Source organism: Otolemur garnettii, unplaced genomic scaffold (assembly GCF_000181295.1).
Source record: "Otolemur garnettii isolate 467f Iridium unplaced genomic scaffold, OtoGar3 scaffold00008, whole genome shotgun sequence".
Classification (NCBI taxonomy): domain Eukaryota; kingdom Metazoa; phylum Chordata; class Mammalia; order Primates; family Galagidae; genus Otolemur; species Otolemur garnettii.
The window spans coordinates 29,464,001-29,480,303 of record NW_003852403.1 but is presented as its reverse complement, the minus strand read 5'-3'; the positions used below and the strand labels follow the sequence as shown (position 1 = coordinate 29,480,303).

Below are 16,303 nucleotides of genomic sequence, written 5' to 3'. Positions count from 1 at the left end.
CCATTGCAATCTGTATTTATTCCATTCCATATCAGAAGATACGATGCCACTAAATTGGTAAATTTTGGACAAGAGCAAATCTAAAACTGGTCTAGTATGAAATTAGTTCCTAGCATAGAAAATGGCAAAGCAGTAAGAAAAATAATATTAAAATTACAATAAACCCAAACTTTGCAGATATCTCAACTGCTAAATGAGACATAACGTGCAACATATTTGTAATGATAGTATGTCTATTTTTTAAAATAACATTATTATTCCTGAAAGCCAAGGTTATGCCAACTGCTAATATTTACTTTTCTAAATTGTGACATTTTAGATGTAGTATTATGAAGCATTATTTAAAGTTTCGTGTTATTAAGAACTGAAGGAAATAGAAGTTGAACAAACACAGATTTATTAAGCAGACTGTGATGCTCTTGGGACCATTCATGCTGAGCCTCATAAACCAGTTCATGTAAAAAAATATTTTAGAGAAAAAGAAGACCTTTGGTCAAAGGGGAATCATGTTAATGTTGCTTAATCAATATGGCTTTAGTTTTTCCTGGGCATGGAAAGTAGGGTAAAAAATCTCCAGTGGCATAATAGTGATTGCAAATAATAATTTTCCACTAGAGTTATGTAAAAGGATTACAAATTTACATAGTTCATATTTACCACATGTAAAATAAAGTGATGTTTTTGTCATCAGCATTATCATTTTAAACTATGTAATTTATTATAATAATCTGGAAAGCTTTCACCTGTTTCTTTAAACATTTTGATATGTATGAGAGTCTTTTGAATTTTAACTCAGAACAAACTCTTACTTTCTATCTCACTATTAACTTAGGAATATCAATGTGAATATATGTGTTAAATATTATTTTCCTATTTCCTTACTGTGCTAGATTCATAATTACATGACAAGTCTGCTTATATTGAGTACAATGAGCTATGTCCTATTATTTTCCTATTTCCTTACTGTGCTAGATTCATAATTACATGACAAGTCTGCTTATACTGACTACAATGAGCTATGTCCTGTTCTATTCAATGAAGAAAAATAAACCAAGTGACAGCATTAATATCGATTAAATTACGAGGTAGATAGTAATGAAGAAGCACATACACATATACTATTTTGTGTAGACAAATGGTTAAAGAGTTACAAAGCGTGCAGTTCACATAGTATAAACTGAAATTCTGATTTTTTCCTTTCTATTTTAAACTTTATTATGTGTATTTATTAAACCCTATGAGGTAAGTATTCTAATATTATTCCTACTTTCAGGTGAGAAATTTGCAGCACAGAGAGTAACAAAATGATTCTGAAAAAGACAAATGAAACTAACATAAAGTAAACAAACACCAGAGTTATCAGACATTCAGATTGCCTCCAGTTGGGGGCTACTACGGAAACTACAAAACATTTTCAATGAATCTTCTTATATATTATTTTGTGTTTCAAAATATTAGTGAGGCACAAGTGTTTGAATGAATTGAATAACGCTGAAGTCAGGGCTCTTGGTCTTCCTGCCAGAACAGTAGTGTACATGGTACCTAGTAGGTAAGAATTTCTCTCTCTCCCTCCTCCCACTATTCTTAGTTTCCAACGTCCTTCGCACCACTATGTGGCTGTCGATACCCAGCATGCACATTTTTTTGATGAATATATGCACTAATTTCTTTTGGGGATATACAAGAAACTAGAATTGCTGAGTCACAGGGTGTCTACCTGTTCAGATTTTGTAGATGCTACTCTCACATTCCCAAAGTAATTGTATCAACTGACTCAGCTACCAAAAATATATGAAAGTTTTGGGTACTCTGTAATGTCACCAAAAGACAGTACTACATTTCCTTTTAGTTAAAAGGAAAGTTTAATTAAACTTAAAATAAATAGATGCGACTGTAATTCCATGTAGGTAGGTGTTATGATTAGATCACTTTTCAAATTCATTTTTTATCACTGGTATATTAAAAAATTGCTTTTAAAAAACCTGTTGACCTTAGCTCCAGAAAACTTGCTAAATTCACTTTTTTATCTATAAAAATTTATCTGCAAATACTGTTGGATTTCTACATATAAAAGAATGCACAGGCATGTTGCAATATAACTTTATGTATGATTGCTGAAATTTGAATATTATAATATTTTACATGTCATAAATCTTATTCTTCTTTTAGTTTTTTTCCCCGACATTTAAAAACTTTAAAGCAATTTTAGTTCATGAGTCATATGCAAATAGGGAGCAGTTGGCCAGGTTTAGGTTGGGGTCCATAATTCATCTGATAATATAAATCTTAACAAGCTGCCCAATATCACTTAATGCTGATTAAATCGAAAACCCAATCTTTTGGCTTTCAAACCTGAAAAATATATTTTGTTCTTTGTGAAAGGCAAAAGTAAACAAAAAGATTATATAAATTTTAAATTATAGTTTCAAAATAATACAGATCTGAATTTTGAAAAAAGAAATTGTTGGTTGAAAACCTTGTATCAAAGCAACACAATTTTTCAAAATATAAACACGGCACAGATGAAGCTTATAAAAAAAGTAAAGTATATTTCCTTTTAATATTGGAATCAGCTTTAATGAATGCTCAATATTATCCTCAATACTTGATGTCGATTATGACATATATGCTGTATGTAATAATTACATATCACATAGACAGAGCCAAAATGGTCTATTAAATGCATATGGTCAAAAGGTCCTATTAGAAATCATCGTCCTCAAATGCTGCTCCCTTCAACTCCATGTTTCATACGTCACAGTGAAAGGGTGGACCATGGTAGCTGTAAACACATTTTCTAAAGGTTGATGAACCTGGGCCAATATCCTAATTTTCCCACTAAGTCAATGGACTTGGGAATGTTATGTGACTTCCCAAACCTCCTAAGTAAGGCTACTGTGAGAACTAAATGAGATAACGAGCATAGTAAAGACCCAAGCACAGTATTCACTGTATAGCAATCGCTCCATGAAGGTTAAATTTCAATTTACTTTAATATACCAGTGCTAAAACGTGCTATTAGAGGTTTTTATTTTTCCTTCCTTCTTGCCTCAAGGTAACAATAATAATAAGCTAATGTTGACTGAAAAATTTCACCTCTGTAAAGAGGTCACTCAGACGAATATAACTTATACTAACTGGAAATAAATTTTTCACAGCCAAACAAAACATTATGTGTGCCTCAACTTGTCCTTCTTATATAAAAAAAAATTGGGGAGGGTCTGGGATGCATGCATTATTAAAGACATCACTGTCAGGAACGACTAATCTTCCAAAAATTGCTAAGGAATGATCAGCAACCGATGAACTGTAAGACTTTTTCTTGAAACCAGCTGGACTGTTTCAAAATAATCTAATTGTCCTAAAGTAATGTGTATCTCTAATTAACCAAAACGATAAAAAATTTGCAATGCCTATGTCTTGTTCACAAACCAGAAAGTATAAACCTTGTTACATTGCTTACCCAATATTGAAATGCAAGCATTCATAATGTTTTGGTGAGTTTTTGACAAATGAATAGAAAATGTTTACATAAAAAGTAAGAGGACAACATTTAATGCCTTTATAAAAGTTTTGATTTTACTTATACTGTGATATAATGCCATAAATATAAACTCTGATATTTATTTTTAAAATCAGGTACATGGAAGTGCTTAGGATCTAGTATATTAGGATGCCTGTTATCAGTGAAGAGATGATTGAACCGATGACTTGTTTTTTATTCCCAACCCTGTGAACAATTTACTGTCTAACTGTCAATTTATGCTACGACTTCAGGTCTCCGTTTTCTCACCGTGAATGAGAAGTCTAACCAGTGAAGACTTTACATGGGAAGCTTCTTTTCTCATTCTGTGATAATAACTTTCTGCCTGTCTTTTGTATTTTAATAATGTGTAAAATATTTTGACATCAACCATTTCCTAGTCCTTAAATTAAGTTTTTTAGATTCTTTTTTAGATTGTTCTACTCTTAACTGCATAAACTTTATGTATTATGAGGAATGGAAAAATTATGAAAATATGCTGCAATCTTGCACAGAGTAAAACCCATTTCACATAATTTTATTTTAGAGACAGCACTGTACCTAGAAGAGACAGGGACACACACACACACACACATGCACAATTTTAAGATATTTTCCCAATAAAGAACTCATGTCAAACAAACTAAGAACAGCCACGATGGAGGACATACTCAAATGAAGAATGAGTGAAATAGCTAAGTTTCAAGTTTTTCTTGTTCTGCTGTTTGGACCTTCAAATGTGCCTTTGATTTTTCTTTCCAGGAAAATAGACCTGAGACAGTACAGACAAAATCAGAGGTAGGAAATATGATCCCCAAGTACACATGTCTTACAGCATTAAATCAGAGAAGACACGACCATTATGCCTGTGGGACAGTATTGCTTCTACTGGCTATAGGGAAATGCACTGTGGGAGAATCAGTTCAACCATGTATGAACAACTTTGGGAAAGGACCCACGCTTCTCAAAATATTGTTTAAGATAAAATATTTAACTTGTATCACTCTAATTCACGTTTATGCAGATTTGGAAGCAGTGTTGGGTTTAGAGAAATTGAACATCAAGCAAGTTGGATTTCTCTTTTAAATCAGGGATGACTTCATGAAAATAACTGTTGAGTTAAACTTTAAAAAGAGAGATCAAACTCGGAAACTTGCAACATAAGGAGGATCTCAGTCTAAGTAAGAGGAACAGTGAGAGCACAGTCCAAGAAGTGGAAATACTTGAGACAAGAGGGACTTTCTCTGAACATAGTGAATTATTAATAGAGAGAATTTAAAGCTAAAAATACACTGACAAACGGTCACATTATGGAACGCCTTAAAAGTCTGCCAAAAGTGGTGGCCTTTTTTCCACCTAAAAATAATGAGAAATTGAAAAGTTTTTGAACACTAGTGTGACATGATTAAAATATTTGAGAAAAGTTATATTTCAATGAGGCACTGAAAGGACTTGAGAGGGGATTGGAAGTAGTCAAATCATACAAAAGGGTTTGTAATTCAAAATGAACTCTATAAATTTCTATAAAATATTAACTAAGGCCAGACCTGCAGGAGCAATTAAGTATCACCTAGAAGCATATTTTATAAGTAGATTTATCGCCTAAGATAACTCATCTATCAGTTTTTACCAAGAGGAAGTTAGCACTCAACCAAACAAAGAAAAATCTAATTCAAAGGGTAGGCTTCAGATGCTAACATTAGATCATTACACATATTTAAATATGACTGGCTGACCATCGATTGACATCTGTCATTACACCAAACACGTCTTAAACAAAAATTGCTCAAAGAGGGACAGACCAGCATTTCGTGCTGTTAAATTTAAAACAAGGGTTTGTGAGGTTTTCTTTAGTAATCTAACCTAGGAAGTGTCACGTTCAATTTTTTATGAATACAAGAATATTGATATAGATAAAATTTTATGTATTTCAAAAAGAATGTAGAAATTAAAAGCGAAATGTTCAATTTAATATTCAACTTATACTCATTTCTTTCTATAAGTAGATATGCATTTTGTTAAGAGTTTTCAAAACTTAGAGATCAAGATAATGTGTTGAAATATATACTATCATAGTGAGCGATTCATTTTTTTCATATGTCTTAAGTACACATAACAGAGATGTTGGAAATAGTCTAGAGATATTTTTCAGCTTAATGGACTAAGTAAAAAATTAATGATGTGACCACTATTTTTACAAAAGAAAAAAACATGAAAAGGAGTTTTGGCTCACTGATTTTTGCTCAAAAAGTAACAAAACAAAGCAAAATGTCAACAAAAATCTCACTTTATAATAAAAATAATAATGCTATTTGTTATTTTTTAATTATAGCATCATTTTCTTATAAGAATTCAGTTGGCATTTATATTTAAATTTTGTAGATTTTTCAAAACTTGATTTTAAAAATGAGGAAATAATTTTAAATTAATATAGCCTTAGATATTTCTTATAGTATTTCATTAGTATAATCACCTCAGGATACAAAGACATTCATCCATTGCTTTGCAATAATGATAAATAAATCCTACCGCTGTTTCTTAGTAAGCATACATGAGAACTTAGACTACAAATGTTCTAAGATGTTGGAAATTATAATTTTTTTGGTCATCATTGTAATTGAATTTTTCCCAAGACCATGTGAGATCCTGAAATCACTATCATATATTTCTTCCAAGTACTATTGTTTAAAATGTTTTCATGGTTTTTAAAAACAGTTAAGGTCACCGTTATAAAGGAATTGCTTACAAACATTTACAGTATGAAATATTAGTTATATATATTAACCAAAAGGACGTAAGAGAGAGCGGACAGTAACTGACCTCATTGACGGTGGCGTAGTAACTTTCGTGCTTGAATGTGGGCGAGTTGTCATTCCTGTCTCTCACCACGATTCGCACTTCATGGTAGATGACAGTGCCCACCTTTTTGTTGATGCACTGGACTTGCACCACGATGGAGTGTATATTCATTGGTGGCTGCAATAGAGAAATTGTATCCTTTAACATACCTCAGGAAACCATAGGTTCTCATCACTGTCAAAGCACTTACTTGTACAATACAATTTTCTATAATTTATTTTTAAATTATAATAATCTAGAAAACATTGATCACTTTGCAGCATTTTAAGACAATCATAATTATTACTATTATTATTATTATTTTTTGAGATAGAGTCTCACAATGTTGTTCTCAGGAGAGTGCTGTGGCATCATAGCTCACGGCAACCTCCAACTCTTGGACTTAAGCAATTTTCTTCCCTCAGCCTCCCGAGTAACTGGGACTAAAGGCTCCTGCCACAATGCCCAGCTATTTTTTTTTTTTTTTTTGTCGTTATCATTGTTGTTTAGCTGGCCAAGGCTGGATTCAAACCCTCCAGCCTCAGTGTATGTGGCTGGTGCTATAACCACTGTACTAAAGGCATCAGCCAAGAATTTTAATTATTAACATTGTTCAATTTTCTATCTCCACATTTGGATTTCAGATAGCACTGTTCACACAGAGCATAGCTGACGAACACAGCCACAAAACTAATACTTAGATTTGATGGAATGAAACACATTTTATCCCTCCAAAGGCTAAGGAGGCAATGAACTAATTTTTTTTAATTAATAAATCTTTTAGAAGGAGACTGAATAACATTTGTGTTCATATATTGCTAATCAAAAGAAGAAAATATACAGCCCAACTATCTCAACCTCCTCATTCTACATATGTTAAGGGTGATTTTGCTAATGTTTTTCTTCTCTTCACATGTTTACTTATGATAAATACACAGTGACTATCGTCCCAGGTTTGTAAATATAGTGTATATGACTGAGAAGTTATGTGATTTAACAATACTCCATTGTAAGTTGATAGCATAATTTCTAAGTAGTAGCATAATGTGATGTCTCAGGATATCAATTTCTGCCATTATAAAGAATTCTTCAATACATACAACACATTCTTTGTGCTCACTATCCTAAATACTTTTGTGACAATTTCCTTGAAAAGTGTTATTAAAGGGACACTTATTTACTCGGATCCCATGGCTAAGAGCTTGTAGGGTTGAGATTCACACCTACATCTGTTTGACACTAAAGTCAGAGTTGTGAATGCTACAAAATATTTTTTAGTGATTTTTAAAAATCTCTTTTGAGATCATAAAATTTTCCCTTTGTAATGTTATCAAAATGACCTACTCTGCACATACCACTTTAAATATCTTGTCTCCGGTCTGCCCTCTCCTTTCTACATTCTGTTTGTTTTTCTTACTGGCTTTCTCATCCATCACTTGGCATATGAGATATCGGACACCTTTGTTGCAGTTTGTCTCCCTTAGACTGGAAGCTTCATGAACTTGGGCATTATTTAGTCAGGACTATGTCCCTCTACCCAGGAACGAGTCCTATGCCTAAGACAGGAGATTATATTAGCCAGAGTCAAACAGGTTGGTATTCCATTCTTATTCCACAAACTGCAAACTGTATGAACCAGTGAAAGTTACAGAGTCTCTCTGCTTAGTTTGTTCATCTCTAAAAATTGGGATCATAGTTACACCAATCATTGTAACTATTCCATTGAACTACTGTATACTGGACACGTCTTAAACACAAATGCATGGAAACTTAAAAGGATGAAATCTATAATTATGAACTAATAATTTTAGATTATAAAATAAATAAATATTTTCTTAAAACCAGTTAAAAACATGGCAATAATCACCGGGAGCTAGCATAGGTTTATTAAAAATATTGTATGCCATGTTTATAATTGAGAAGGATCCTATAGAAACTATTTCTAAACTAAAGCAAAGCTTTGTTTAATCTGAAGATATTTTGTGACCACCAAAAAAAAGATACTTGAATTGTTTTGTATCTATCTGAATGATGGTATTTAGAAAGGATAAAGGTACTATTGACATGTGAAAAAGGCCTTTAGTGACTTGCCACATAGTTTTGTGTTCTGATATCTACCCCATTTCACTCTTAATAATCAATATAAATAAAGGTGACAAGGTCACGTGTATAAAAATAAAACCTGTGAATGACATAAAGTTCAGAAAGATTCATAAAACATTTAATGATCAAAGACTAGGTTCAAAGTCATCTTAAGTCAGAATAATGGGTTACAAAAGTGGTAAATTTTTACAATAACATATTGACATCCTCCAATTTATAATAGAAAAAGATCTATCATCCAAATATAATTAATGTGAAAATATCACTATGAAATTTTAACAGCTAAATGCTGATATTACATGCCTACACAGCAAATGGGCTGCTGGAGCACTAATGCAGAATTCACGTTCATTAATACTAACAGATGCAGAAATAGGTGGATAATAAAAGCACCATTTTACATGTGATTAGGAAGTGAAGTTTGAATACTTTGAAAATGCATCATAAAAGTCAAGGATATTAAAGTAAAAATAAAAAGCAAAATTTGCCAGAAATCTAACTGGTTGTTATGCACATATCTATTAGCTTATGCATGGTAGTTCCAAAGAGTAGAAAAAAATGAATAAAAATATTACAAAACATACTTTCAATACAAACAAATTTTCTCTTAATCTAAAGAGGAACAGGGTGAGATGGACTATTCTATAAAGCAAATCTTATCCCTGAAAATCTGCAAGCTTCAGTATAAAAGACCATTTAAAAAAGACAGGCTTTTAGAAGTCTCCCAAAAATAATTTGAATTAGATGACCTCTATTTTTAATATCAGATTTTAAAAGCCTGCTTTAATAGTCTTTACACATATTTTAATTGTAGAATTAAAGCTAGATTATTCATATTTTAATTGTAAAATAAAAACAAAATAAAAATACATACTATTAGCCCTTGCCACACCTCTGGGAAGATAATCAAGTGAATTACATTACTCTAAAGTTATTTATCTTCTAAATATTGCAAAAGAGACCTACAAAACTATTCCATCTCAACTTCTAATTCTACATTGAGTGGTAGCACTGGGACAGAAAGGTCACAATCTTTTCAAATAGTGGATCAAATGTGCTGTGGGCTGAACCCCACTTAGTGCTGCTAAGTACTCATAAATTAGATATAACCAGGTCACCCGGAACTGTTGTCACTCTCAACTTTAGCTCCCTGTGCAACTGTTAGTAGCTGGATGGAAGTAAGAGGGCAATAAATTCTACCCATAATGGATAATGCTGAAGGCAAGAATTCCCTGTGGCTAATATATAACACACATTGTAATTTTGTGTCGGAATAGATTCTATTCTGCTGTCTGAGAAGGTCGTAAATACATCAAGTACAGTTCTACTAAGTCGATTAGTGAGAGTTGAGGGATTCCAAAATGCTTAAGAATGTGATAGGGAAATTTCGGTTTATCTTTCATAACTGGTGGCTAAAATAAGTCCCAGTAATTTTATCGTTTCTAATTTTCTTTGTTTCATTCATGAAACAAAGAAGAAACAGCTATGTAACAATAGTATTGTGGTAATTACTTAGAACAATTACTGTTCACCTATGGCTAGACATGAAAACTATTGTTTCAGTTTAGAAGTGAATGTTTACCATAATACTCTGAGTACATTCTTGCATATCTGTGCATCAGTGTGCCTGTGTGTGTGCAGGTTCTGACACGTGTGTCAGGAATGACACACATCAACACTTAGTGTGGTTGTCAGTGAAAAGTGGGCTTGAGCGTGAAGTAAAAGAAGAAAATATGCCAACAAATAGGTACAGATTTTGTAGTTTGAATAAAAGACAAAGATATAAAATAGAAAAATGTTTATGAGTTCCTCACTCAATTAGGATTCAACATCCAAAGGAAACTTTTGATAAGGGATATTTGTCCTGTGAATAGTGTAGATTATAGCACACATCTTCAATTTCAGGGTATTTTTTAGAAACTATTTTTATTTGTAAATCTTAATGATTTAATCTAAATCTTAATGATAAAATTTTAACAAACCTGTAAAGTGTAATTTTATTTTTCATAAAGTATAGGCAACATTTATCCAATCCTCACATTTATGAATAGCTTTTGTCCTGATTTTCCTGCCCATATATTTGATACATTTACTGAAGAATCTTCATTATTTCACAAATAATCAGGATAGTAAAAGGAAATCAGTGTTTTATAGAGATTATTTTTATTTTTTTTTTAAATTTAGATCTATTTTAAAGGCTATTGAAGGTAGGCAGTCGGAATGGAGAAAGAACAAAAGAATCCGTAATTGGTCGTGATCAATTAGTTGTAAAAACGACTGAACTTGAACCAGCCCTGTAATGACTTAAATAAAGACATAAACTTAAAGAAAATGGCTGCCTAGAGTTGTACCTTCCACAAATTAAGTTTCACAATAAACAATAGCATGTTGACAGAGGAAATTGCCTAAAAAAGAAAATACCAATTTGAAAATATAATTAGTTATGTGTAGATAGATTTGCGGATTTTTTTTCACAATGATTTATTAAGGATATTTAGTTAATTTAATTGTGTATCTGGTAGATGCAAAATTCAATGTGGGTTAGGATTAATAAGACATGGTCTTTGGGCACTATTAGCAAATCCTGTAAAACTGCTATGTGATGAACATAAATAACTATATGTTTATAAGGTAAGCCAAAAAGGATATTAAAGATTATGGATTTTAGAACAAAGTATCGCATACAAGTGCTACCATTGATACCAAAGTAAATTTATACCAAATTCAGCAAACAAGACATTTCTGGGCAGCAGATAAAATTCACCTGATAGCACTGGAGAACGGTGACTTAAAAGCTTTGGTTTGAAAGAGTACCAGGGAATGCATCATAGAATTAATTAGATTGTAGATCTATATTTAGATCTCTGAGTGTTCTCCATATGGTTTTCCAAAAGGGATGTATTAGTTTGCATTCCCACCAGCAGTGTAGTAGTGTTTCCTTATATATAAATGTCTTAACACAACAATTATGAGATAGACATGATGGCTATGTTAGCCAGTTGGATGAGAGTTTTCCAAACTGCATATGGAAGCAACACACTGTATCCTACGATAGAATTAATGTACACAATTGTGATCTAATAAAAAATAAATTTAAAAAATAATAAAAATTAAGGCATTAAAAAAAAGAATTAATTAGATTGTATTTAGGGAACATTTCAGTTTTTTTTAAATATAATAATTTATATATTTCTAAATAAAAAGTAATCATATAAATAGAGTTCATCTTGAATTTAGGAAAACTCAAGGGTCAGATATAGAACAGTTTGCAATGGACAGCTGTCTCCTCAGAAGGTCAGAATTCTGTGTTGAGGCATCAAATCTAGAAACGGTTGAATCCAGAAAGACCACACAGAGATTGATTCTGTTGTCTAAGTGAGAACTAAAAAGAATTATGCTAAAATTGTGCTGATGGATGCAGATTTAAGATAAAATGTAGAAATAAAACTGGCAAACTGAGCAGTTAAATAATACTGCCTGGGGCAGAGAAATAAAAGCTCACAGTCTAGTTACCAAATGAAGGTATGAAAGAAAAGAAGTTAAGATGATTGAACACAGTCATGAACACAATGTCTCTCTGTTCCTAACATTTTAATATTTGGCCTGGGATTTTCAGGCAACTATTAGAGAGCTGTATCAGAGTAATATTTTTCTTCCTATTATGATTATTTGATGTTATAATGACCATTAATCACTCATACCAAATAATGATCTGAGAATATTGTCCAAATGAGACAATTTTTTTTTTTATTGCAGTTTTTGGCCAGGGCTGGATTTGAACTCGCCACCTCCGGCATAGGGGGCTGGCACCCTACTCCTTTGAGCCACAGGCACTGCCCTGAGACAATTTTTCATTTCAAAGATTCTTATGTGATGATCCTTTTTAGGACTCTTCATTTTTCCACCACACATTATATTTTGTTCTTTTATCCTTTGTGGCTTTTGGTTTTATACCATCTCCTTTAAAAAAAAAAATAACTTTAGCAAACAAAAACAAAAATAGGGAACAAAAATGATGACCATCAGGAAAAGAAAAACTCAGGGACCAGACTTGAAAGTTGTCAATTATTTCATAGTGATACAATCTCATATAAAACATTTAGAATTAGATACAAATATCTGGGAATTGGACACTTGGGGGCTTCATTTTCATCCTCAGAAAGGTTCACAAAGATCATTGGCTTATTTTTGTTATTTATATTAAATTTATTTTAAGTCTATGTGGTCGTAATTATTCAAATGTTCCCCTTAAGAAAATATTTTCTCTGCTGAAAAGATAGGTACAACTGAGTCAGGACTATCATGTGACTGCACTCCTCCTTCCCTGGCTACCAGCAGTCTTTAATAGCCACTATGTGAAACTCTGTAGGGAACTAGCATGGTTTGAACTTAAAAAGGAACGAAAGTCAAATGCAAAACGAGGAGACAGAAGAACAAAGTAAGTGTGCAGAGGGTCCTGCTCTGCAGGGAGAACAGAGAACATACACAAAGAAAGGGGGGGCTAAACTCACAATTTCCCTAACACCAGATTACTTTTCATTGCTATAGTATTATGCCCTGAATACTCTCCCTCATCAATGAGTTCATTTGAAGGAATTTTTGTGCTTTCCTTATAAGACGAAGAAGTTTGACTCTTTTCTAAATATTTTTTCAAAATGTCATTGTAGAATGTATTATGCCAGAGACTCAATGAAAAATTTTACACTAAAAAGATTTTCAGAGAAATCTTCCACTAGGAAATATGAAAATGAAAGTAACATGGAACATTAGCAGGCATTTACACAGTAAAATCCTGATTGGCTGCTCTATTTTGCTATTCAGAGCCATCATTTTTATGGCAATTCAGTATATTCATAAAATGAAAAAACAAATAATTTTAGCAATAATCTAATGAATTACATTTTAAGTAAATGCTCTATATTTTATAGGAAACTATAAATACCTTGGTATTTATTCATAATAGTATATTTTAATAATGTTGCTTATTTTATGACATGTACCCATCGACTAGAAACATCACTAATATTAAAATAAATTTTAGAGATAACTATTTATAAATGCACATATATTATATTATATAATTAAAATGTTAATATTGGTTAGTACTTTTTTTACAAAGCAGTCTATATGAGAAAAAAGGTGCACTCATAGTTTCTTCAAATAAATTATCTGCTTTTTATAAAAAACATTAACTAAGAGTATAGAGAAGCACAGCCGCGTAAAAATAATTCTTATTCTGAATTAACATAAAGAAAGTTTAAACAATAAACTAAAAATAGACAATAACTTTCAAGTAAACTAACATCCTTTTGAATGTTTCAATTGTATTATAATTTTATTTCAAACACTTATTTAGCAATATGGAGTGACACATATAGTAAAATGCATATAACTCATTATCCTAGTAATAAATGTAAATAAATTTACCTTTAATAAAACTGGACAAGTGTACAAAGAGGTATGTGTAAAGTTTGCACTGCCACATCTTTGTAATTTTTAAAAACTACAAACATACTCGAAGTTCAACATAAGGGGTTTGTTTAAATAATATCCTGACTTGTTCATCCAATAAAACATTTTACAGCTATTAAAATGTTTATTTTAATATACATTTATTCAATTGAAACATGAGCTACATAATATACGGTAAAACTCAATTTTAATTAATAAGTGTTAATAAATCTCTCTATATATAAATATATCAGTGTTCAACCTTTTTTTATCTCATAGTAAACTTGAAACTGTAAACTTCGACAGCATACTTAAATTGCGTGGATCAAAAAAAAAAAATTAAAAAAAGAATGTGTTTACTGTGCTTTGAGCTTAGTTCAAAAAGATTTAATTAATGATCTTTAATAAGTTTTGTAGCACATCTAAGAGCCTCTCATTGTACACCAGTGTGCCAGGGCACACTGGTTGACAATCACTAATCCAGACAAACACACATATGCTTGAAATAATTAGTGGCATTTTTCCTAGATGGTAAAATTACTTTCATACATATTTTTTTCTAAAATTGTTGATATATTTACCATAAACTCATATTATTTTGTAATTAAATAAAATTATAACTTCTCGGAGTGATTAGATTTGGACTAAACTCATTGATTTATCTTACTACCTCTGTAGCAGCAATGGTCTATGCTTCACATAAAACAGGCCCTGGGTGAAGAATTTTCAGAATAAAAAGGCTTTAGGTTTTGATAAATGCAGCCCTAAGAACAGTGTGGCAGTAGGAAAACATGATTCACAAGAAATAAAAAAACTCAGAGGTAATAAAGGCAATAGTCAACTGCACTAAAATGAGAGGCAAATGGAGATTTATTAAACACTCTGAATTTTAGACATGAAATAGATGAAAGAACCATAGACTCCATAACCTATTGTAAAGCGGATCATAAACCCGGAGCGATACGGTGAGATGATTCAGGGTTCCCAAACTGAACATCTGACATCTGGATTTCAGAAACTGGAAACTTAGGGTAAGCTGTTTAGATCTACTTCCCAAGTCTTCCCAGGGGCCTGTAACTTTCTGGTTATGCCCCTCCACACCCTGTCCCCCTTCTCTGCCCTCATGAAAGATGGGAACTGGAGTAGGGGAGAACAAAACTACTTTAGGGAGCTACTTAAGTCTATTGAAGTTTTTCAACTTTTTCAGAGAGGACAACTTTGTTAATTTAACTGTTCTTAGCAACAGAGTACTTACCCCACGCTCCCTGAGAACTACTGAACTGGAACTTTGCCAGGAAACTTTTACTCACCTTCTTTTTGTTTTTCTACAAGGATGTCAGCACACTGCCACACGCAGTCTCACTTTTCAACCCACCCTGATCCACCGTTACTGCTTCTAGAGCAGCCACCTGTGAACACACCGACCAAAGCCTGTCTTCAAGACAACAGCTGAGTGACACTCACACTTTGCCATAGTTGGAGAGAAATGGACTGTGGCCATGCTTATTCTGCTTTGCCAAATGTATTACCTCTTTATTCTAACACGCTACTCTCTTTGTGTCTAAATATCTGATAGTTTTCCAGGATATTTAAGGGGAAACACAATGGTTCTCTCAGACAGAGAAGTCCCTTCTTTTCTCATCCTTCTCTCAGAGTTAAAAAATAAATGCTGTTGATATAGCCAGGAAATACATGATGATGAAAATTTAATATCATCTCGAACACATGCAGATATTTATATTAAATAAAGTGATAACACAGGGGTAAAGAGAGAAGAAATGACTAACATCTCTATCCAGAACTCTGCCTGTGCTGTTCAGGAAAAGCATCTGCTTCACAGGATCCAGCAGCACCCAGTAGTCCACATTGTCCTTTAAGGAGAGTTCTATGGTGGGGTCTGGGCCTCCCGCTGTCCCTTTGATCAGCATGTTGTCCACCAGAATTGTACCTGAAATCAAAGAAAATGCTTTGAAAACACCTTCCACTCATATGCATCCTTCAACAAAGATCATGCTCTTAAATCCTTGCTAGCTCACAAATCTGTTCTGAAGCAGAACAGATTCAATTATTCACATAGCCTAAGACATACAACATTCTTTGTCTAAAAAGCCAAAAAACTCTTCAGTATACTATTTATAAATGATTTTCAGGAGTTGAAGAAGGTGGGAGGCATAAATTTGTAACATCTGGTGAATTTCAGCACCTATTTCTTGTTTCACTTTAACGACCTGAATCTGTTTCTTTCTCTGTCCATCTCAGGAGTTACTAGTGAATTGTATCCTGGGCAAAAGGAAATTCCTGGAATAACAGAGTCTGATACCTCAAGTCATTCAATAAAACTTCTGATATGAAGAGAAATATCTCCAAACTAACAGAAAGGAAGCAAAA

General features: G+C 32.5%; 1 protein-coding gene across 16 annotated transcripts in view; it reads right to left on the bottom strand.

Annotated features, from left to right (window-relative positions):
• Positions 1-16,303, bottom strand: part of PCDH15 (protocadherin related 15) — a 691,874-nt gene that overhangs the window by 445,454 nt on the left and 230,117 nt on the right. For all 16 annotated transcript variants that reach the window (XM_003783651.1, XM_003783650.1, XM_023509543.1 and 13 more), the window contains 2 exons: positions 15,703-15,863; positions 6,344-6,499 (listed from right to left, as the gene is read on the bottom strand). In XM_003783651.1, the coding sequence (XP_003783699.1) occupies positions 6,344-6,499; positions 15,703-15,863 (317 nt within the window). The remainder of the gene's footprint in view (positions 1-6,343; positions 6,500-15,702; positions 15,864-16,303) is intronic.